Below are 24,431 nucleotides of genomic sequence, written 5' to 3' on the forward strand. Positions count from 1 at the left end.
TAACAGACATTTGTTTCTCATTATCTGGGCTGAAGCACTAGAATAGTGGCAATTTCTCAACGATACTGGTTATTTAAAAAAAGGGATTATTCTTCCCCTGTTGGTTTAGCCATTTAATGAAGTCATTGTTTAGAATTAGTTTCTTTAAAGAACTGATACATTTCCAAGTGAACATTCAGGTGGAAGCTGAAAGCACAATGACATTGTCAGGGTGAAAAAATGATAAAGGTTGTAAGTAGGGGTAATATTTATTTCCCATTTAGAAGCACAATGAAAAACAATGCGAGACACAGTATAGTTGTGTACAGAAATGTCAGTKTTTTCACAACATACTGGGCATGGCTTGGTTAAGACATCCTCTCCTTGGTCACTGTTTACAGGGTTGAGGATCTGTGTCCTTCACTAGGAAAGGCTTTAGGAGCATTGCTACTCAACGCTAGTCCCGGAGGGCTGCAGGTGGAATGGCTAAACTGTTTAGATTGTCAGTCATTGTCACTAGGCCTTTGGGGCTAAGTAACCTCTGTCGATTCAATTTGCTAGCCTGCTTATTCTACGTACATGCTGAAGGACTAAGCCTGTGCTCAAGTAAATGCCCTATTGTTTTTACATTGAGTTGGCAGCCCTGTACTCTTTTCCTTGCACTTCAACTGGATGCTTACTAAGGGTGAAGACAGTGGCAACTAAGCTGCTCGGTCTCGAAGTTCTGAAGATAGTTTCATTTGCCAACCAACTATTTCACTACTCGTCTGACAAACATCCATTGTTTGTTCAACTCGCTCACTCCATTTAATAAAAAAATAATTTCCCCCCATAAAATCGCTAAATAAATTGTTCTTAGGAAATGACAAAGATGTTAACATTTACATTTCAGTCAAATAGAAGTAAAAACTAAATGGTTCTCTGAACATTAGGAGCAAATTAGATGTTCTCTCTATTTTAACCTAATTTTGTGCCACCTCAAAAGGACACAGCAGCTGGACAATAGGATTCATACAGGGAGTTTGGCGTCTGTCGATACCAGCTATACAAGAGAGCGCAGCAGGTGGACTACAGGGTGTTTCACTGTTTAATATTGACAGACTTCTGGCACCTAAGGCTGAAAGTAAAAACAAACAAAAATCCTTAGCATTGTAATCAAGAAACAATTAATTTAATGGTCACAAAAATAAACTTGCCAATTTAGTGTGTTCAATACCAATTGAACATACCGTTTTTAAAAGAGGCCCAGACGTTCCATTGAGTCATAATGGAGTTAGAGTTTCCTGTGTCCAGCCATTTCAAGTCCATAAAACAGTACTGTGTGACAGTCAGGTTATTTTCACTAAAGCATTGGAATTCTGGAATTCTTCTTGAAAACACCCACATATACAAACGGAATGTGATCCTCATCTTTCAGCTGGAGGAGCGCAAATCAAGTTGAGAAGCAGGGACATGGACTTCTTAATACTTGCATAAAACACCTGTATAAACCTCAACCACATCTGACATAAACACTCAAAGGCCTTTATAAACATCCATATTTAACTTGGTCACATGAACAGAGATTTTTATTTTTTTCCTTTTACTGCTGACAAATGTTTATAAATCAGGTGTGATCAAAAGGATTATTCAGGCATTTTCAGACTTTCGTGCTACATATATCTTGATATAAATAAAATATTTTCTGTAGTTGTGAAGACTATGAAATTGACATGACAAGAGCCTTGCCAATAAGATGGCACACAGGAAAGTAAACAGCGTTCAATTTAAATTGTATCTAATGTAGGGCTGGGCAATTTGGCCAATATATATTATCACAATATCTTTCCCGATTTTGATGGTATGGTGGTATTTGGCAGATTTTTAGTTTCTGAATAATGAAAGTTCTGAATATGTTTTATGAGTAGTGCATGACCCTAGTATGGCAACCAACAAAAACATTTCTCCATGCTGATTGTTATATACACAACCAAACTAGGACAACACTGACAGTGAAGTAGTCCAACTTTTCATTTATATAGCACTGTATCAACAGCTCGTTATAGAACCTCTGTGTCAAACTCATTCCACAGAGGGCCAAATGTCTGCCGGTTTTTAGTTTTTCTTTTCAATTAAGACCTAGAAAACCAGGTGAGGGGAGTTCCTTACTAGGGGAAAGGGGGATACCTAGTCAGTTGTACAACTGAATGCCTTCAACTGAAATGTGTCTTCCGCATTTAACCCAACTCCTCTGAATCAGAGAGGTGCGGGGGGGGGTGGCTGCCTTAATCGACATTCACGTCTTTGGCGTCCGGGGAACAGTGAATTAACAGCCCTGCTCAGGGGCAGAATGACAGATTTTTACTTTGTCAGCTCGGGGATTCAATCCAGCAACCTTTCGGTTACTGACCCAATGCTCTAAACACTAGGCTACCTGCCACCCCACTACTAATTAGTGACCTTAATTCATCAATCAAGTACAAGGGAGGAGCAAAAACCCACAGACACTCGACCCTCCGTAGAATGAGTTTGACGTGTTAGACGGTTTTGTAAAAATCCATACTGGTATGAGGATCCATACCGGTATACCTTAAAAGACGATAGATATCGCCCAGCCCTAATCTAATGTCCACCAAGATCCCAATGACTTTCTTGCAACTTTGGAAATGACAGTGGGCTCTTCTGCTTTAAGTCAGTTAGCTCAGGCAGCTGGTCCAAACCAGTGGAGGAGTATTAGAATACAGACAATCCTCTAGCCATACATCCCTTCTACCCTAACCACACATGACAGAGTGGCATTCAGACACACATCACTAGTGAGTTTAAATGCAGGAAATGTGTGAATGTGCCTGTGTGCCTGGAGCATATGTTTAATTGCCCTTTTCTTTACTGCTGCAGTCAAAGGTCAGACATGGCTAGTCCCCCCAACCACCTCATGAGGACCACTTGATTAGAGATTTCACAGAGAGAAACTAAATCAGCAATTAAGCAAGCAGAGTTCCCAAAAGTTCACATTACTGTAAGTCTTATTAAACCAAATAAAATAAATCCAAAAGGCAGAAAAGAAAAGATCAAAGACCCAATCACCATCAAGATCTACATAGAAAAAGTTGGTTTTAGATTACAGATATATTATACTTAATATCATAATTATTATGATTATTATTCATTATCGTCACCATTATCATCATCTGTTTTTGTTCGCGGTTAGAACAGGGTGGGGGCTAAGGGGGAAGAGGATGGCAGTCATTGGGAGGAAGCCTTGGTGGCTATCGTGGACACACAGTGTTGCTGGAAGTTGGGGGACATGGCTGAGTTACAGCCCAGTCTCTGGCGGGGGCCCTTCAGGTTCCCATCCCCCTCCACGATCCAGGGGCTGCTGCTGGCCTCCTTCCCCAGCATGCTGCAGCAGCCTGGGGACTCCGGGGTCTGGGCTGTAGGCACCGTAGCGCTGGGGTTATGGCTGGATGCCAGGCTTTTGGGCTGCCCGCTGGCTGGGGGGCTGTCGGGGCAGTGAGCCTGAAGCACACTGGTGATGTGGGTCAGGAGGTCGTTGAAGAACTCTGGGACACCCTCGTAACCTGTAGAGAACAGGGTGAGCCTTGAGACATGGCTTACCGATGCTTATATCCCACCTCCAATACAGAGGGCAGCTGATGGTAAAAGTACAGTAGAGGTAAATGAATGGAAGACTAAAGAATAAAATTGTCTTATTTTAGGACTTCTTGCTTGTATTTTGACTGCCTAGCTTCTGTCCTTGAGGCACAAAGGGTGAATGTTTGAGAGAGTAGGGATTAGCTCAGTACCATTCTCCTCACACTCCAACCGTTAAAGGTGGCAACAGAGTGCAACCCGAGAACAGTGTTACCATAGCAACGGCCCTAGTCAAGAGAGGCATGCTAGACTCGCCTCTGAGCATGCTCAATGCTCATTTAAGACTGCTGGTGACATCATTGTTGAGCTTACTCTCTTCGAGACACCTAGTCTCCGTCTCCAAGCAAGACCATGTCACGCAGGCTATCAATGCCTTAAAGCAATCTCTCAAAGATTTGAAATGACATACTGGTAGAGATGGTAAAACTGAGTATGAATGACAGAAACACTCATCTACTCCTATTCCCTACGGCAGAGGAACAAACCACTCACCAGGGAATGCATTGATGTCGATGACGGCGTGTTGGCCCGTGAGGTTGTTGATGATGACGTCGATGCCAAACAAGGACACGCCCAGCGCCTGTCGCAAGGACCTGGATAGCGCTCTGATGACATCATCACTGGGTGGCTGGGACACCCCCTCCACGTTGTCCCTCTGTGGCAGGAAGAAGACTAAGTCTGAGTCTACTGAACTAGGAGCATTTAATAACACTGGTTTTAAACAGATATAGGTGATATGATTTTAAGTATGTTAATGTATTGCACTTACAGAGGTCAGGTCTGAAGAGGACTCTGGCTTTGATACATTATGACTGTTGAAGAAAATTGCTTTTCTGTCTGTAATGGAGAAAACATGTACTTTAGTCAGATAACACATTACATCTACTGAACTATTTGTTATGGGTGTACAGTTCTCATCTCAGGCACTAGGAGGTAGCAAAAACTCATTTGAGCGACAAATGTCCAGCAAAGTCCACTGGTTGATGGAAACAAAGGCACAGGAGCAGCCATAAACAATGAATGAAGTGGTACCAGTATCACATTCAACTTCAAGTGCACTAATGGGAAGATTCCGCGCAATAAAAAATAGACAGTGATGTTACCATAAAATAAATTCTAGGCTTGCGTATATTAGCTGCCGTTGGCCTTGCGTGCATGTGTCCTTAAGATTACTTGACCAGAAATCTCATGAATAATATTTTTGTTTGAGTGTTAGAGGAGTGCTCTATTCCCTCCAACAAGCATGCAAGATCCATTCATTCTTCACATTGGTTGATACAGACAGTGGATATGTATCAATTATGCTCAATTATCTTAACCATCTCTAATCATTATAAAAACAAACACTAAAGCCAAAGTAAAGCCTAATGATGAAGAATTTGGATGATTTAACACATGAAAATAAACTCAATGTCTGGCAAAAAAAGACATATCTTACGCACACAACTCCTACTTGTAATGGTCATACATCACTCCATTTCAATGGCCTTAATAAACTGAGTGTACTAAACGTTACGGACTCGTTCCATGACAGACACCCCAGGTGACAGCTATGAACCCTTAGAGGTCACTTTTTAAATCCACTTCAAACTGCAATGCTTCTGGGTTTTTCACGCTCAACAGTTTCAAGAATGTTTTGTACACAATGTATATCCCCATTACCAGTCATGTAGCTGGTAATAGGGATATGGCTGGTAATTTGGTCTGACTCAGCGCAGGGATTTCCCTCAAGCAAAAACAGACAGATTGATTTCCAGCCCTACCCAATGTAAAGGGAGTAATCCATTTGTCTTGTTAGAACCTCGCTACAAGGCACACATTTGTAATCATTAACACCAAGCGATGGCTTTATAAAGGAGAGGGTGAGGAAGGATTGAAGTAAAGCAGGACTTTGTCCGAAACGAGCCCAGGGCCTCGAACTACCAGGGTGTGGTAATACTGGAAGCGTTAGCTACACAAATCATTCCCAGGAAAGCTGAAGGAAAGACCCCTAGGCACATATCACCTCTGCTGGGAGCGTGGGCGGTGGGATGGGACCTTATCTTCTCCTGACACCAGGCCCTCTTTCACAACACTGAGGTGCTTAAACACCCAACCCCTCTCTCCTTACCTAACCCAGTCCTCCCTTCTCTACCTCCCATTGTTTATAATCCATTTTGTCTGCTCTATACATAGTGCGGGTTTGTTTTAAAATCTGGACAACGCCCTGGCCAATGCCCTGGACGGCACGCTGTGTATACAGTAGCATAGGTGTGGTGCGTTTATGGCCGGTCGGGGCACTTTACTGCATATGTTCACTGTGCTGCAGCACACAGGGATGACCCTAGTCTCTTTCAGAAGGTAAAAGACAACGATTCCGCTGAAGCCCAGACTGGTTTGCATGAGGGCTTTCACTGTAGTGGATGCAAATGGTGCAGCTTATTCTGTCAGGGCAAAGGTCCACATTCAGATTACTTCAGCCTAATCAATGCTCCGATTGCCTCATGACGTTTGGTATCGAAAACAACTGGTTGCCATGCAGGAATAAGATATCAATCTGACTGTACACCACGCTCTTCCTCTAGAGGATGAAATCAAAGAAAAAACAAGTTGACCAACATTTATAAACAACCAAATCCACTGCACTCCCTTTTTTTTTAAAGAGAGTGGGAGTCCAGTCTTAAAGATGTTTAAAAGCCTTGAGGTATTTTATTGGGCCTGTTAGGAGGACAGCAGGGCTGTAGGCTTTCCTCAGCATGGCACGCTGTGTGCCCATAAATAGACAGTCTCCTGGGTCCTCCTCACCTGCTGGTCCAGCGGGGAAGTTCTTGAGGGAGGGTCTCTCCACCAGTGTGTAGGACTCCCCCACCACAAACACCTTGTAGAGCACCGCGTTGTGGTTGATGAAGCTCTGGATCACACACGGAGGCTTCACATCCTTCAGGTCCTCCTCACTGAAGATGATGGCCATCTGTGGAGAGGGAGAAGAGGTCATCAATACAGTTAATCTCATTTCATTCATAAACTTGTCCATATACCATAACATTCATCCAGCCCGTTTCCACAGACTTGACTGGTTCAATGACATACACATATATGAATGTTGACCATATGGGCGGACGGAGAAGCGGCTATTGATTGGGCTGACAGAGAACTGTAGAGTGTTTGATGTGTTAAATTATTATTTAGTTAGAGACACTAATGGATTACAGGGATTTAGCTAACGATCGAGGGTTTGATTAATCTGTGACCCTAAGCGCAGGTTGCCTAGCTGTTAAGAGCGTTGGGCTAGTAACCGAAAGGTCTGGTTCGAATCCCTGAGCCGGCAAGGTGTAAAAAAAATATCTGCAGTTCTGCCCTTGAGCAACACAGTTAACCAACAACTGTTACGGATTAAGGCAGCCCCCCGCACYTCTCTGATTCAGAGGGGTTGGGTTAAATGCGGAAGACACATTTCAGTTGAATACATTCCGTTGTGCAACTGACTAGGTATCCCCCTTCCCCACCATGACTTACCTCGTGGGAGTTGGTTCCATGGGCTACTCGTGTTTTGCAAACTGAGAGATGGAGGGAGAGGAAGAAGAACAGGTTGAAAATGCTTGTGAGGAAACCACACTTCCCCAATGGCATCCGTGTTGAGAAAAAACATGACCGTCACAAGATGACAGTGGGTTATTTTTACACTGACCACAACTTTCAAAACCCCCTCTCCATAAATGGATGTCAGCAGAAAAGAAAGCTTGGTAAATTGGACATACAAGGTGGCTTAAAAATAGCAGAGGGTTTGAAAATAATTAAGCTAAAAATTAACTTCCAGAAGTTAAACCAAGATATTTATAGTTCAACACTGAAAAGTAATATCAGGATTAAACCACGCCACTCTCCTAAATAATAAACTAATTGCTGTGTAGCTAATGTGTGGATACTAAAACCAGTGTTTGGCAGTTTTCCCCTCACTACAAATTGTTTCCTAATGTCAACCCCTACAAAGCTAGGAGGAGGAAGGACCCTGTGTAATCATCTGGGTCAAGTGACAATTCCTCTTCCTCTATCAAACAGGAAAGGGAGGGACTTACTAAATGGGAAAGTGAGTCCATGCTTCTCAATCTTCTCCAGTGTATCTGGACCACACTCTGTGTTCAGAACCATGAACGGGGGAGAGCAGATTCTCTCATCTAGTGAGGAAGGGAGATGAAGAGAGGGAGGGGAGACAGAAGAAGGAAAGGATATGAGTAAGAGAGTAGGAACTAGGAAGGAAAACCCCATCTTAATATCAGTGAATCTGTTGAAGGAAAAAAAATCCCTAAGCATGTCATTCAGAAGTCCTTCTTTGTTTCAGCCTGACTATCCAAGAACAGATTCTCACGCACACAGAAACTCAAAACACACCGACTGACGTATTCTCTCAGATGGCTAGTTTTTTAAAAATACCTGTGACGCCAAACATACCCTACTCACACAGCCAAAACACCGACGAGAGCTACTTGTCATCTGATAACAGAGGCAGAAGGCCATCCAATTTTAGACACACATACACAAACACACCACCTGTGTGCGTGTCAGTACCCTGTCGTCACTCCCTTCCTTTATACAGTTGGATTAGAGAACCCAAAAACACACAGCTGCCACCTGAGGGAGGAGCAGAGGAGGTAGAGAGGAGAACAGGCTCCTGTTCAAATAAATAAACTAGGAAGCTGCCAACCTTGTCTGGCCTGCTCCGCCCAGAGACGCCACAGCACCAGACAACACATAGGTAAGGACCAGACAGAAAATAACAAAGACTACTAGACCGACAGACAACATACACCGGACAAGTCCACAGCTCTTCCAAAACCAGACAGGTGTACATACAGTACATGCACAGTACACATACTCAGGATGGGAGTGCTTGTCACAGACTGTGTAGCACTTTGGAGAATCGAATCAGAGCTTCATTCTCATTGTTTACATAGTGGCCTGCAGCGGTGGCTGTTTCTCCATCTCCTCTCATAAGACTTGAAGTAAGAGGTTCTACCATCCCAGGATATGACGGACAAACATCCTGCAGGTAGAACACAGTAAATCTGACCTCGTGTAAGCCGTTACAGGGCTCCAGACTAACGTTTTCCCCTGGTGGCACCAGTCCATTTTTTTGAACGCACCAAAAATGTTCTCCTGGCGTAACGCAATAGAACAAAGTCGTCATTTTTTAAAAGTCATCCACGGAGCTTTATTGAACAAAATACTACGGAGTGATTATAGTATGATTAAATAAAAAATAAAAAATTGTCAAACATGTCCAAGCAGGAATGTATGATTGAAGTATTTTTATGTGCAAGATAAACCAGTGATTCCCATGAATTTTGGGTTGACAATTAGGCTTTTGTGGCTATATTTTTCTGTCAAAACAGGGATCCAGAATTTTCTGATTTTGCAAATGGCCAATGTGCAGCTCGCGTGAGCCACATCTCAAAGACATACCAGAAACATCCGTTACTTCAAAAAAAGATGTTCATAATATGATAATAATACCCCTAATAAAGCTGAAACCCTCCTCTCTTCAGCTAGAAAACAGCATACCTGTTTTCAAAACTGTGTTAGTGTTTTACCCACAACTTATTTTGAAATAACGCATTTCTCTCACCCTCTTAATAGAGTCCACAGCTGGAGGGAGAGGGAGTGGGCCACAGAAGCCAGACGGCCACAGCAAAACGGGCACTGCAGGGGCAGGGTAGGCTCTTTCATGGCAGAAATTAAAGCACTTTATTTTAGGTGTACTGTTCAACCAAATCATAGTTTTAACTTGCACAGCCAAGTCAAAGGGTCGCAAAATGCAACTAAATGGTCGCAGTCTGGAACTCTGCTATATTAAAATTCTGGGGCTCTGCAGTAATTTCCTGGGTATCGGAGATAAGGCAGCTCGTTTGACACAGAAAATCAGTGTCGGGGCCAAAACAAGCGCTGGCATATTGCTGCTGATGACAAAAACACAATAGAAACACTACAGTGTTTGTGTTGTGTGGGCAATGTGATGTCGGTGCTTCCGGTGAGTTGTGCTGAGGTCAGGAGAAACCCACAGGACTGTATTTCACTGGCTAGTGGCTACACCACTGAATGCTGCTGAGCTGTGGTCGCAGATAGGCTGCACAGACACACAGCTCAATGATCACATTGTGGATGTGGAGAGCATACATCAAAGACAGAAAAGGTAGAGACAAATCTCACTTTCTGGTTCATACACAGTCAATTAACTATATTCTTTTCATAGGTAAACAGCTTCATTTATCCACCATCTTTACATACACTACACAAGATGACTTGCGCTTCAGACCAGTCAGGGAGTGATCGCCCAGGCAGTCATGAGCAGCTGACTCAGGAGGGGAGGGGTGATTGGAGGAAGTAGGGGGATCACCAAGGTGTCAAAGCCATGGGTCCGCTTCCCATATTGCCAGCCCAGTTGTTCAGCATGAGATTGGCTACATTACATATAGGTCCAATCACAATCCCCTAATACGGATAGGGTAGGTTCTTATCAAAACAAACCTTAAAAACAGGCTGTCTTTTGTTAGAATAATCAACAAAAAGGAAGCAATAAATCACCAACAGAACATTTAATAACAATAGAAGGATCAACTTAACGAATACAAGTTAAAAGAAATGCGTAAGTATAGAATGCTTTCAGATTGATTTTAAGGTAGCTAAACATACAACATTAAAATAACCTAGGCACAAACATCACTTGATTGTTAATACAAGACAAAATGTGATTGTGCTCCTTAACTTGTATTTGTCTGTGGTGCTCCTGTTCTGTCAGTGGCTATCAATGGAGACGTGGCAGCAGCCTAGGAGTGTGGCGTGATGAGTGAGACAGAGGCCTGGAGGGTTTACCCATCACCCAACTGAGCTGAGCTCGGAATTCACACACACTGCTGTTGTTGTGGGAGGGGATAGTAATGTCGGACTAACGTCACTCAAAAACAATCCAAAGACCCAACATGTATTTTAACTGTGAGAACAAAAACTGACTTTAAATCCAAAAAGACCGCCATCACATGTTCCCATACCTGTGGATCGTGACTTGAGCAAAAAAAGTCTAAAAAAAGGGCCATTTGGAAGCATCAGGCCCAGATAAAGAGAGACTAGAGAGGATATGAGGATGGTGGTGATGGTGAGTGAAGCACACGGTCTGTATGTTATGCGTTGGTGTCGTGCTTGGCCCTGGCCGTTTGGCTCTGAGTGCAGGGGATCAATCTCCTCCTCTGTCTAAACACTGTGTGCACTCAGCAGACGTTTACGGGACGTCAGTCCGACTCGAAGCAGACAGCATACACCACTGGCTGGCCTGACGCTGTGGAACCGCTCAGAGTTTGGGGATCTGGAGTAGGACAGTACTATACCAGACCCAATACTACCATGACAAAACACCCAATTAAAATGAGAGATTCTCATCTTAAAAGGATGTTATCAATAGGGTTTGATCCTTAAGGGAAAAAACACGACAGTCTTAAGGAGGCCTGGCTGATTGGAATGTTCATACCGGACACTGGTGAACTCTTTCTATAAAGGCAAGCAGCCACAGGTGAAACTGACCTTCACATTTTCTTTGCAAAAGTTATTATCAGCATTATCAAAGGATTACCAAGTAGGCCTATACTGGTACAAGTCCAGTGTTAACAGTAGATTGAAATCTAAATGTTGCTATTTAAGGCTACATTCCTAGTATTACCAGCTCCTCTTCTATTCCCTTGCTCAGAGCCAAACCAGGGATGTTTTCAATATTTCAAATTGAACTCCAAACTCTGTGTGCCCTGCAAGTAAACCCATAATTCTCCATATCCCGCTGTAAGGAGTTTACAGTAAAAATAAAATGATCCATTAATCTTTGTGAGAGAACAACATCTTCAACACGGCGTCGTAGAGCACCTCCGCTGACGTCTTGATTAACTTCATCAGATCAATCAAACAGAACAGGTCCATAAAGGAACAGTGAACTGCTTTGAAGGCAGTCTTTATGTAAGCAAGGCAATCAATCTTAGTGGTTTTTATTCAGCCCATGCTGACTAATCTGTGCTGGGGATGGGCTGGGCCTGGATGTGTCTGTGCGGTCCTCAGCAGTCCCTCCACAGCTCTTTTTCTTTCATCTGATGAGCCTTTGTATAAATATTGACTTCTTGCATCAGCAGGACACTTGTTATTGTTGGTCGCGTTTGAACCACAGAAACATAGGATTTATGTGGACACCAAATACTCCCCACATAACAAAGCACTACCATAGTCTGGTTAAACAAATACCTCAAGAGTCTGGTTCAGTTTGATTCCACAAAAACATCTGTTCATTTAAGGGTGTCCTATTCACAGTCCCTTTCTTTTGAAGTGGAAAAGAAATACCAAGACGAAGAGCACCCTGAATGAGATCCTTCACGCTGTACAGCCTGACGACTGTTGCCATCTTTACAAACACCAAGTGAAATATCGAGGCAGCAATGCTGACTTCTAAACGGAAAAGAGTGGATTCCACCACCTAAAGTAAACAACCGCCCTGCCAAAACAGACTTCGACAACACTCTGGAAAGCTGATGAGCGGAACAATGAGTCATGTGGTGTAGAGGAGACTAATGGAACCAGGAGGACTAACCCCTGTGTAGTTAGGCAAACATTTCACAGGGCTGTCTACTGATCTCCAGGTACAGTTATACAAGTTTAACATGTATCAGCTTACACACAAACAAGCACAAAGCTCTAGTGTTTCCTCCCATTGAGTACTATTCTCAGCCACTCAGGCAGCCCTCTGACCATGGCAGGCTCTCCGCAGCCTCTGGTACTGGGCAGCCAGCACTGCACTGGGGCTACATGGTCTCCACTGATAAGGAGGAGGAAGTGGCCGTGCCAGAGTGTGCACTTTGGACTTTCCACTCTCATTACAACCAAACAGGAAGAGGAGAAGAGGTTTCACGCCAGACAAAATCTGTCCACCAAAATAAGATCACGAAGTGAGGAATTTTTTTGTAGAGGTCCATGAGTGTCAAATTTGGTGAACAAAAAATGTAATTCCTAATATGAGGCTTATTTGGTCAAACAGAAGTTCCGTAAAGGTTCGGTTGTTACGAATGCATTGATAAGTAGACGCACCAACTGTACATCGGCATTGTGCCTGTTGTTCACACGCGCATCTGCCCTCTCATTGGCTAGAATGGTCCCACCTGATCTTGCCTCCACCTTCGACATGTATTTAATTTCCATTGTTAGAGCGGTCACAACTATCTTGTCAATATAATAGAAAATCTTTGCTACAACAACAACCCTCCCCTCCATGCTCCCACCAGCACCAGCCATGGTTGTTGACGACTAGCGCTGAGTCATTTCAGGTCACTTTGGTTTCGGCTCGATAATAAAATAAATAAATCACGGTTTTCTGTAATTTTTTTTTTACATTAATTGCATTGTGCATTATGTGGGTTAAATGTTGTAACACTGAATAAAACAATGAATAAAAGTCCCATGGTGGTAATGACTGACCATTACGGCATAATTTTTTCACATTACTTTAATCAAAAATGTGTTTTATTTGATGACTGTCATTTCATCTCTATAGCGCTGCTGCCTATGCTGTCTGAATCACAATTTTAGTAGTTCTTCGAAATAAATAAGGCATACTTTTATGACTGCTGAATACCAACTATCAATCACTTAGCTCATATATTTTCGGACTCGCGAAGCAACTGCTTTCCATCCCTCTCGATCAAGTGTTCACTCTTCTCTCAGTGACTGCTCCTCACAGAGCGGACAAGTTAAAGCAGCTGCGCGCAAAGGATTATGGTCATTGTAGTTAATTACCACTTTTATGCACTAAACTATGTAGAATATTGGCCTGTTGGAAACTACAATTCCCTACATCGCACAGTTCAGACTTGATCTGATTTCTCTCTAAATAAACTGCACATCGAGCTAAATGGAATTCTAATAACTTAACCGACGGTCAATTAGTAAAAAAACTAAAGAATAACCTACATTTCGGTTAATCGCTCAGCACTATTGACTACAGAAACACTTTAATTCACGATCAAACAGTTTTCTTCTTGTCATGTTGTAATGCGATCTGACGGTTTATATTTCAACATCCCAGTCCAACCTTCCAGAATCTTCTGGGTGAAAAGTACAGCATCAGGAGTATTCAAAAGGTTCACCACTTCAGTCACTCAATAGCAGATGCATCACATCATTATAGCAGGCCCCTTATCCAACCATGTCCAATGAGTAATCCCCCCCCCGCCCACATAGTCGTGTGAACCCATAGGACACACAGAGGCTTTCCTAAATTCAGACAGCTTACAGACCTTGTTACATAACCACCAACATGTCTATTTGGGAGAAAAAAACTATGCAATTTTCGGTGTTCTATTTTAAGCAACTGACGCCACTTTACATTCGGAGACATCTCTGATCTATTCCTCTGACCCAGGGTTACACTGAATCATTCCATGTAGCTGAACATGCCACCCACAAGCACTGCACAACTACACACGTGTACAGTACACGTCACACACAAAAAATGTGTACTCAAGAGGGCACACATGCGCACACACACTCTTTCAGTCTCCGTCTCTCTCTCCACCTGCACGCACTCCACCTGGTGCGTGCGAGTACAGAAGTGTAATGGCTCCAGGTTTATGTCCCATGCCATGTTCTCAGTAAATGAACAGCAGATGAGTCACATGTGTGTTTACAGTAGAGAAAAGCTCTGTTGTTAATGTGCCATCATTCCACTGCTCTGCTCCAGTCTCTGGACCCAGACAGGCTACACAGCCAGCCCACTGGGGACCATATGGTTCCTGTGACAGAAGATCTAGGTGCTGCTGGCCTGCTGGATGACAGCCTCCTCTAGCTAATACAGCTTTAGTCCATCACTGGAACCAATACACACTCTGGTAGAGGCAGGAGCCAGGTTCACTAGGGGTTCACAGAGGGGAGAGAGGAGGGATGGTGCTGTCGTAGTGAGAGTTATGCTCCTCTAGTGCCTGCATAAAGCACCTGGTAGGAAGCACAACATGATATTATTGAACTACAGGGTGACACGATCCACCGCTGAAATACGTCACACCACCATCTCCTGGTCACTGTCTCAGAAACTAAATCAAAACGATTTGTTATCACAACCAATCCTTGACACAACAGATAACTCACTCAAAAATTCCCACAGACACTCCTATGGGATCTTTTGCGGTCTAGGACTGGCAGTGGCACTGGGGATATTGGGAGTTAAATCATACCAGTGCGAGGCAGTGCCAGTGTTGCGTGTGTGGCTACCTTGCATGCAGTCCTCTATCCTGTGGATGAGCTGGTAGGACTTGCAGCGGTCCAGCAGGGTCCTGATGGCTGGGAGGGGATCCAGCACGATGGTCTCAGGGTGGGCCTCAATGTAGTCCTGAAAGGAGGCGCCACACACACACACGGGAGATGAGGGAGCACACATCACAGCTAATGTAGGCAGTCTGGACCCTGTGCAACACTTATACCTCACAGTAGGACAGGGCTCATGTGTATTTCCATTTTGGTACCCTGCTCATTCCTTCATGTCCACTGTGTTGTGGTGTGTCATCACTGTGCCCTGCATGGCAGGCTGTTAGGTCAGCGTGAGGTTTCCTGATTTATATAACCACACCCCCATCTCTCTATCCTCCTCGTCTCTACACTCCATCCTCCTCTCCAAGCCATCTCCCTCCTCCATCTCCCACTCTCACCTCTCTGCACAGTCCTTCTTCCTGCCAGCCTGTCATCATGTCAGTCTTTTAGCTACTCTTCAACACTGGCAGATGCTTTGGCCTAAACATTATGCAAAAGAGTCAACACCCCCCCCCCCCCAGTGAAATCTCATTTTTCCGTAAATACATTTTTAGACAAAGGCAAAGAGGTCTAATGTAGCCTAACAAACATACATGCACACACACACAGGAACAAAAATGACTGCCTACACAATCTATTTTCCTTGAGACTGAACATCCATCTGTGGAGAGTATGACTCCTGCCAGCGCTGATCAAAACAGTAGTGTGGTTACATAAGACAAACATGTTGCCATCAAAAACTAAAGCCAAACCAATCTTCCAGTAGTTTAAAAGAACTGACAACTCCTCTGAATTTTGGCCATCAATTTGCTAAAACAAAATATATAAAAAATGTCCTACAAATGTGTGTGAGAGAAAAAAGGGTGGGACAGACAGTGGATTCCTCCATGGGGATTTGAGTGTGGCAGAGTGTGCTAGGTAATAATGGAGAAAGACATAAACCTACAGGTAGCTGCCATAAAAGGAAACACTTTCGTAAATGAGGGTTCTGGCGGCTCTTATGGTGTGGGGTGCATTTCCTGGCATGGTTTAGGTCCTCTCAACCCATTAAGGCGACCACATGCTTCCCAGCTGAAACAGCTCCGAAGACTTTGTCCATATATGACGACATTCGGGTACACATTTTTCTTCTTCAAGGCAAGCCAAAATCGGTAGCCGAAGTCTATGCCACTTCATTTGTGCTTGGTCAACAGTAAGGATTCTTCATAAAAGTCTGTTGTCATTCAACGAGAGACTGCTCGTTTACATGCACATTTTTTCACTGAAATACCTCACCAAACATCTCAGCTAGATGTAAAATTGCACGACTAAGATCTCATCAGCAAAAAAGAGTCAAAATTAAATGACAGATTTCTTGAGTCATTTTAGATCAATTTTGATTATGAGGAAGTGTATACTGTACACTATGGTGTCTCAAAATGGACAAACGGTACTATTGCCGCTTTTTAAAAGTTTTTCAAGCGAAGGTCTTAAGGGAGTACGAGAGCACACTCGTTGGTGTAGGCGCCAGAGGGCAAGGTAAACACCAATAAATACACAGCCATTCTGAGCGATCACTTTCAACCTATGGTAAAGCATTTCTATCCTGATAGGAGTGGTCTCTTCCAGGATGAAAATGCCCCCATCCACAGGGTACAAGCGGTCACTGAATGATTTGATGAGCATGAAAACCATGTAAAACATATGCCATGGACATCCAGCCACCAGATCTCAACCCAATTGAATTCTTAAGGGAGATTCTGGAGTGGCGCCTAAGACAGTGTTTTCCACCACCAACAGAACATTTTCTGGTGGAAAAATGGTGTCGCATCCATCCAATAGAGTTCCAGACTCTATGCCAAGGTGCAGTGAAGCTGTTCTGACTTGTGGTGGCCCAACACCCTTTTAAAACACTATGTTGATGTTTCCTTTATTTTGGCAGTTAACTGTACATTTGCAAATGAAACAGGCCAACATATTAATTATGTATAACCCAATTCATAGGCCTATACTTGAAGGCCACGCAAGTCCAAGTGTTTATTGATGGTATTCTTCACAATCAACAAGCACTAGCTGTGTTTGCCTGTTTTGCAATAGAAGGCAGTTGTGGTATTTCCCCCTACAAGTCCTCTAAGGAAAAGAATACCACATTCACCTAAATCCACAGGATATGGTTGATGCCCTTTAAGATGTAAACAAAGCCTTGCACAGTTAGAGAAAATCTAATTCAGTTATAGTCAAAAGAAGGTATGCAAACTATCGGGCTACGTTTCCACAATGAAGTCCTCATTCCCTAAACTACAGGATGCAGTGACAGTTCTGATTTAATGCTGTTTATTTCCATGCCACTGAATGACGGACTGACTAAATGCAAGGTTATATGTGACGTTCACTGGCAGGGTCAAAGTTAAATTCTAATCTCCCTGAAAGAAAACCTGCCTGCCAACTGCTTGTTATATTGCTGCGTAGCGTCTCTGATAGCAATAATTACTATGCCTTCACACAGCAAGATGGGGATATTCTGAGTCATAAAATACCTACAGGAGGGAGTGGAGATCAAATCAACAGTTGTTTAGCAACCCTCCCTTTCAACCATCCTAGTCATCTGCAACCAAGATCGATATCATTTCAAGAGGTGGGGTCCTTGACTGGCTCTACTGACAGGTACAACAGGCTTGAAGAAGAGAACTGGCCACCCCTCAGAGCCTGGTTCCTCTCTAGGTTTCTTCCTAGGTTCCTGCCTTTCTAGGGAGTTTTTCCTAGCCACCCTGCTTCTATATCTGCATTGCTTGCTGTTTGGGATTTTAGGCTGGGTTTCTGTATATATCACTTTGTGACATCAGCTGATGTAAAATATAAAATAAAAATCTAATTTAATAAATTTGATTGATTGATCCCCACTTTTAAAATGGCATAAAAGAAAGGAACTGAACATTGCGTGCTGATGTGACATTAAGATTAATATATAAACAAATCTGAGAAGCATTTTGTTCTGTTGATTATCTGTCCCTTTTGAACATCCCCATCTTTCCTTTCCAAATAAGCAGTCAACAGCAGCGTAGTCTCAGTCCCTGGCAGTGAGGATGGCGTGACTGCGTGACTCTGCACACGACAACAGCAGAGCCCTCTGAGTCATCCAGAGACAGAGGAGGAGGGGGAGGGCGAGAAAAGGGTGGCATGGATGGAGACCGCATCTAACACCTTTTAAAGCACTGCCAGATCGATCCACACAAGAACAAACACACAGCAACCATCACCACACACACCTCACACTTCAAAACGCATTCATTTCAAACTGTTCCCACTAAGATGAGACACAAAATGAGTGCACAACATTCACAACACAGGCTGTTCCTGTGAGATACAGAAATACATGACCACTTCCCCCTCTAATTAGCAAAACCACTTTAATTACCAGACGTGTTGTAGTGGTGAAATCTGTCTGTGGTGTTGTGGAATCATAGACTGTTGGCTGTTGTAACTCAGGCCCTCCCTCCCTCCCTCCCTCCCTCACCTGCACTCTCTGCACTAGCAGGACTGACTGGGTGTCGTTCTGGTCAGCCTCCAGGATCAGGTCGGTCAGCTTGTGGATGATGACGTCTAGGGGACCTTGCTCCTCCAGGGGCTGGCTCAGGTCCAGCTGGGAAGACACGGGAGAGGTCAGGGTTAGAGGTCAACAAGGAAACAAACAAGGAAAGCTACTGTACTACCACTATAGCCATAACCACTGTCTTTTTGTTTTGTATGTTTTTGGTAACACTCTTGCTAAACAATGTAAAATGATGCAGCAGGGGGTGTTTCCTTCCTGCAGAGATACAGAACTAGCTCTGCCTCAACAGGCATAGAGTTATAAGATAGGTCTGGCTGCTGTGGTCAGTAGTGTACTGTAGGTCGATACTGGTGTTGTGTGGGGGAGTTGTGTGGGTCAGCACATATACCCAGAGGACGGACACCCAAGCACACACACTCACCCTCTCCAGAAGAAGTGACAGGCTTTGGGGCACAACGGTCACTCTTCTACTGGGCTACAGGATGTGTCCAAATCACAAGGAGCCTCTATTGTGATCTAAGCTGAATGGATCCACTGTGGTGTGAGGGAGGGAGGGGTCAATGTGGGGGAGAGAGAACGTATGTACGGGTGTGTATTCTGATTATCTAAATCTCCGGGTGTGTGTGCTTTAGACCGTACCCTTTTCTAAGACCCTTTTGTCAGCATGTCTGAGTCCCCATTATGTTTGTATGCAACTGTATGCCTGCTTGTGTGTGTGTGTGTGTGTGTGTGTGTGTGTGTGTGTGTGTGTGTGTGTGTGTGTGTGTGTGTACTTCAGTAGGCTCGTCTCCAGCAGAGGGGCCATGCATTTCTGAACTGAAGAAACAGCTCACTGATAGATAGTGAAGGGCTATTTTGATACACACAAATCATCAAAAAACTAAAGTCAGACTGAGTCCAGAACTGTCTAATACAGCAAGGCCGAGCATGCTCTTTCTTTCCTATAATTAACGATAGGCATTTAGTAGACTAACAGCAATACTTGCTAAATGCAAAAATAACATGCAAATAAATAGGCCTACATGGTATGGAATGACCGTTTCGTTACACTTTACTAAATCTATTAGTACAGTAAAATGGGTGTACGGCATTGGCCTTACACAGAAGGAGGATTTTCCCCCAGGTACCGGACTGGTCAAGCATTCTGCACTAGACAAGAACACTGCCCGTCTTCTATATCTGCGTGTACACAGGTAGCACATTTGTGATAAGGAGCACATTGGAAGGCATTGAGTGGGTTGAAAGCATTATGGGGGCTAGATGTCTTTAAAAGGGAGCGTTAGACCGTTATCACTCATTATCACCCACTTTTTCAGTAACTGGAGATGTGTCAATAAAATACATTTAGCTAGCAGAGCTAGTTCAAGCAGCTGGTTCATCTGAGTCATTTGTGTTCAGTATGGGATCAAAATAAAGACACCTTAACAGCACACAGTGGGTCAGTCAGACAGGTGAACAATAACGTTCAACACAGAGAGATGTGAAAATGTAAAAGCTGCTGAACACTAGCATGGTCTGGCAGTGTAGGGAAGAGGACAGGTCTTACGCTTCGATCACACCGGCAGCGTTCTTGCGCAAAATAGTACGCAGCATCATCTGGATATGTACGCAACAAAAGTTCAAAATTCACCTTCTGCTACCATTTCTGTCAAGCCGTCTACGCATACGTTCGACAAATCCAACATATGCACCACACTGAACGCACTGCAAAACAATGCTGCAAGGCAAATCACATTTTATTTGTCACATGCACCGAATACAACAGGTGTAAACCTTACAGTGAAATGCTTACTTACAAGCCCTTAACCAACAATTCAATTTTAAGAAAACAGCACAACAAAAAAAAGCGGGGCTATATACAGGGGGTGCTGGTACAGAGTCAGTGTGCGGGGGCACCATTGTCAAGTTAATTGAGGTAATATGTACATGTAGGTAGAGTTATTAAAGTGACTATGCATAGATAATAACAGAGAGTAGCAGCAGCGTTCCAGAGGAGGRGGGGGGGGGGGGGGCAATGCAAAGAGAACAGTCTATGACTAGGGTGGCTGGAGTCTGACCATTTCTAGGGCCTTCCTCTGATACTGCCTGGTATAGAGGTCCTGTATGGCAGGAAGCTTGGCCCCGGTTATGTACTGGGCCGTATGCACTACCCTCTGTATTACCTTGCGGTCGGAGGCCGAGCAGTTGCCAACCTGTCAGGATGCTCTCGATGGTGCAGCTGTAGAACCTTTTGAGGATCTGAGGACCCATGCCAAATCTTTTCAGTCTCCTGAGGGGCAAGAGGTTTTGTCGTGCCCTCTTCACGGCTGTCTTGGTGTTTTTGGAGCATGTTAGTTTGATGGTGATGCGGACGCCAAGGAACTTGAAACTCTCAACCTGCTCCACTACAGCCCAGTCGATGAGAATGGGGGAGTGCTCGGTCCTCCATTCCTGTAGTCTACAATAATGTCAAATGAAGAGTTTAATTGGAAATTAATGTCATTCTGGTGTACCAAAATGCAATGACGCAGTCGGTGTGATCGAAGCGTTAGTGCTCGGCAGAGCCCGTCAGTCGCAGTACAGGGCAGGCTGTTAAATACTTTTAGGTAATGGATAGATGACTCATTAGCCTAACCTTGGTCCTGCTCTTGTAAATGCCTACAAAAAAATATATATATAATCTAAGAAAGACAAACCTGTGCTGTACCAATCGATACGAAATTCCATGCCTTTATCCAAGTTTGGTTCAAGATTATGAACTAACTTTGTGTCAGTAACACTAACCAGGCAATGGTTTACTGTATATTATATCATCATGTATGTAAAGGTGACACTCCTTTCCATTATATTAGGGATTAACTAGAATCTCATACATACAGTAGGTCTATATTGTATTGTCTGAGAACCTTTATGCAGAGCAGGGAACAATAATCTCTGTTAATCCAGAAGTGAAATCTCGCATCATTTGGGTCAGATGCGTGATTAACTTCTGTGTTCATACGGGTTAGAAATTGAAAGCTCTGGCAAAAACGAAGTATTCACCCTCGCAATAGGAAACTCAGCCCCCCTCCTCCAATCAACGCACTGGAGCAGTTTAAGCACTGCCTTCGCCCAAACCTGATACGTCCAAATAACCAGTGATGAAAACCCCCAAAAACATAACTAATGCAGCTCGTTATGTCATGCATCCCATTCAGTCCTTCGGTCTACACGCAGAATCTGCCCATGGGAGATTAAGGGAGGGCACGCACACACAAGCCTGGGTGTTCCTCTTATTTACAATTACATTTGAGTAATTTAGCAGACGCTCTTATCCAGAGTGACTTAAAGTTAGTGTGTTTATTTTAAGATAGCGAGGTGGAACAACCACGTTTTATAACCGCCTTCCCCTCAAGACCTCATTATCTTACATTACCCCCCCACTCTCAGTGGTGAGTCCCTGAGCGTCCTCCTCGAACAATTGCCGTGCCCAATTCCAGTCCTTACCAGTGACTTAAAAAGGGTTGAATAACATTGTAAAATTCCCCTGTGACATAAGGATTTATAGGCACTGTATATACACTATACTGCAACAAACCATCAAAGAGACAGGGCACACAACACTAAAGGAGTAGTTGAAGCACGCAGGGAGAATTTAGTCAGGACTGAGACGGAGGTAGCTAGAGAGGACACACTGCTTCCAGGGCTCGCCCTCCAACCCGTCTCCTTCTCTTGGTATGGGGTGGAGAGCAGGCAGAGGGGATTTGGCTGTGCACCACTGAGGCGCAGTTTCTAATCTCCTAAATCCACAACAGAGAGGTCCTGTCAACAGCCTGCCCCCACCTCACACACACAGGACTTCACACCATACACCGGAAAGCAGTAGCGTAAAGTACTTAAGTAATTTTTGGGGGTCTGTACTTTACCATTTTCTGCCAACTTTTACTTCACTAGATTCCCAAAGAAAAGAATGTACTTTTTACTCCATACATTTTCCCTGACACCCAAAAGTACTCGCTACATTTTGACAGGAAAATGGTCCAATTCACACACTTAAAGAGAACATCCCTGGTCATCCCTACTGCCTTTGATCTGGCAGACTCACTAAACACACATGCTTCGTTGTAAATTATGTCTGAGTGTTGGAGTGTTCCCCTGGCTATCCGTCAATAAAAAAAATGGTGCCATCTGGTTTGCTTAATATACAACATTTGAAATGGTTTATACTTTTACTTTGGATACTTAAGTACATTTTAGCAATTCCATTTACTTTTAATGGTCCATTTCAAACCAAATACTTTTAGATTTTTTGTCATGTAGTACTTTACTGGGTGACTTTCACTCGAGTCATTTTCTGTTAAAAGGTATCTTTACCTTTACTCAAGTATGACAATTGAGTACTTTTCCCACCACTGCCGGAAAGGACAGGTCTGTCCCGTGCAGCTACTCACGTCATGGCTGGAGCATGATCTTGCTCCAGTGACCACAGAACTCAGTGCGAAGCCGCTGACGTTACGCTAAACACTAAAATCAGAAAATGGCGTCTGATGTCTTTTGGAGCCCCCCCCCAGGGACAGGAGTACAGGCCATGCCTGTGACAGACATCACAGAAAATACCCACAATCCTGCATAGAGAACCGTTCCAAGGGCAGAATGTTGAGCTTTCATGAGATTAAGGGAGCCAATGAAGCTACGTAGCGCCAGGCTCCTGAACCTCCCTGGAGTACATAGGGCAGTATCCTTCTCCCTCCTAACTAGGAGTGTGGAGGCACCCCACCAGGCTATCCGCACTGCTTCGAGTCCACTACTCATTCCTCTTCACTGTAGGTTTCAGATCACTGAGAAGTAGAGGATATGATCTCCATGGCGAAGATGACAGCTGCTGAGCCTATGCTCTAGTGACTCTCTGAAAGCCTGGGAGAGAAAGAATGGAGGACGCTACTGCTGAGCTACTCTCTCATCTGAGGCTTCATTACTGAAGGCCTGCTGCTCCCAGCCTCCTCTCACGCCAACTCCAGATGGCTGGGGTGATACCATGCTCTAGAGATCCGAGAGATGAGCATCTCTGTCAGAGATATAGATAACATCCAGAAGAAAACTTAGCACTCCCAAGATCATGCTACAGAGGGCTAGGACTGGGGGGAAGACCACCGTAGAATGATCTTCCCTGAAGTGATGTAATACTTTATGTTCTGTGCTCATACAATATTGACGAGAGCTGCAGCCTTACTCATTATGCATTCTATCTTGGCTTTGAGGTAGTCATAAAAAATAAAAATAAAAATTTTAAACATGAAAACGCATTATGAAATGACATTAAAATTTGTGTTTTAATGAAAATGCCAGCCTAAAATAGTGAACGTTCAAAATATTCCTTTGTCTGTCAGGTCCACATAAAAAAATACCATTAAATAAATATTTCAGTTGTGTGTATTACTTGGTTTTATTGAATTACTTTATCAAATAAAGAACTGTAAAGTCATCTCATCTCAGGCAGTAACAGCAAATCATCTAACGTTCTCTGTTCTCCCCATACTGAACGGTCTTTAGTCATCCTATTTAGCTAGAATAGCCTGCCCACGTACAGTGCATTCGGAAAGTATTTAGACCCTTTGACTCTTTCCACATTACACCCTTATTCTAAAATGGATTAATAACAACAAAAAATCCTCCCCATAATGACAAACAGGTTGACATTTTTGCTAATTTATACAGTACCAGTCAAAAGTTGACAAATACTCATTCCAAGGTTTGCTTTATTTTTTACTATTTTCTACATTGTAGAATAATAGTGAATACATCAAAACTATGAAATAAAGCATGTGGAATCATTGGAAACAAACAATTTTAGAATAAGGCTGTAACGTAACATAATTTGGAAAAAGGGGCCAGAATACACTCTGCTGCAGCGCTGTCTGACAATCAATTTACTAGTTCTTTAAAGATGATAATGCATACTTTCACAAACGGTCACTCGCACTTGTCATTGGGTTGTCTGCATTCCTCTATCATGCAGTGGCCTATGTCATCTGTG

General features: G+C 43.5%; 1 protein-coding gene across 1 annotated transcript in view; it reads right to left on the reverse strand.

Annotated features, from left to right (window-relative positions):
• Nucleotides 1-229: 229 nt before the first annotated feature.
• Nucleotides 230-24,431, reverse strand: part of itpk1b (inositol-tetrakisphosphate 1-kinase b) — a 43,126-nt gene continuing 18,924 nt past the window's right edge. Inside the window, exons 4-11 of the mRNA XM_023994467.2 lie at nt 18,404-18,529; nt 14,875-14,992; nt 7,668-7,766; nt 7,108-7,148; nt 6,397-6,562; nt 4,382-4,449; nt 4,105-4,267; nt 230-3,539 (exon numbers count right to left, since the gene is read on the reverse strand). Coding sequence (XP_023850235.1) covers nt 3,205-3,539; nt 4,105-4,267; nt 4,382-4,449; nt 6,397-6,562; nt 7,108-7,148; nt 7,668-7,766; nt 14,875-14,992; nt 18,404-18,529 — 1,116 coding nt within the window. The 3' untranslated portion in view covers nt 230-3,204. The remainder of the gene's footprint in view (nt 3,540-4,104; nt 4,268-4,381; nt 4,450-6,396; nt 6,563-7,107; nt 7,149-7,667; nt 7,767-14,874; nt 14,993-18,403; nt 18,530-24,431) is intronic.

Source organism: Salvelinus sp. IW2-2015, linkage group LG9, assembly GCF_002910315.2.
Source record: "Salvelinus sp. IW2-2015 linkage group LG9, ASM291031v2, whole genome shotgun sequence".
Classification (NCBI taxonomy): Eukaryota; Metazoa; Chordata; class Actinopteri; order Salmoniformes; family Salmonidae; genus Salvelinus; species Salvelinus sp. IW2-2015.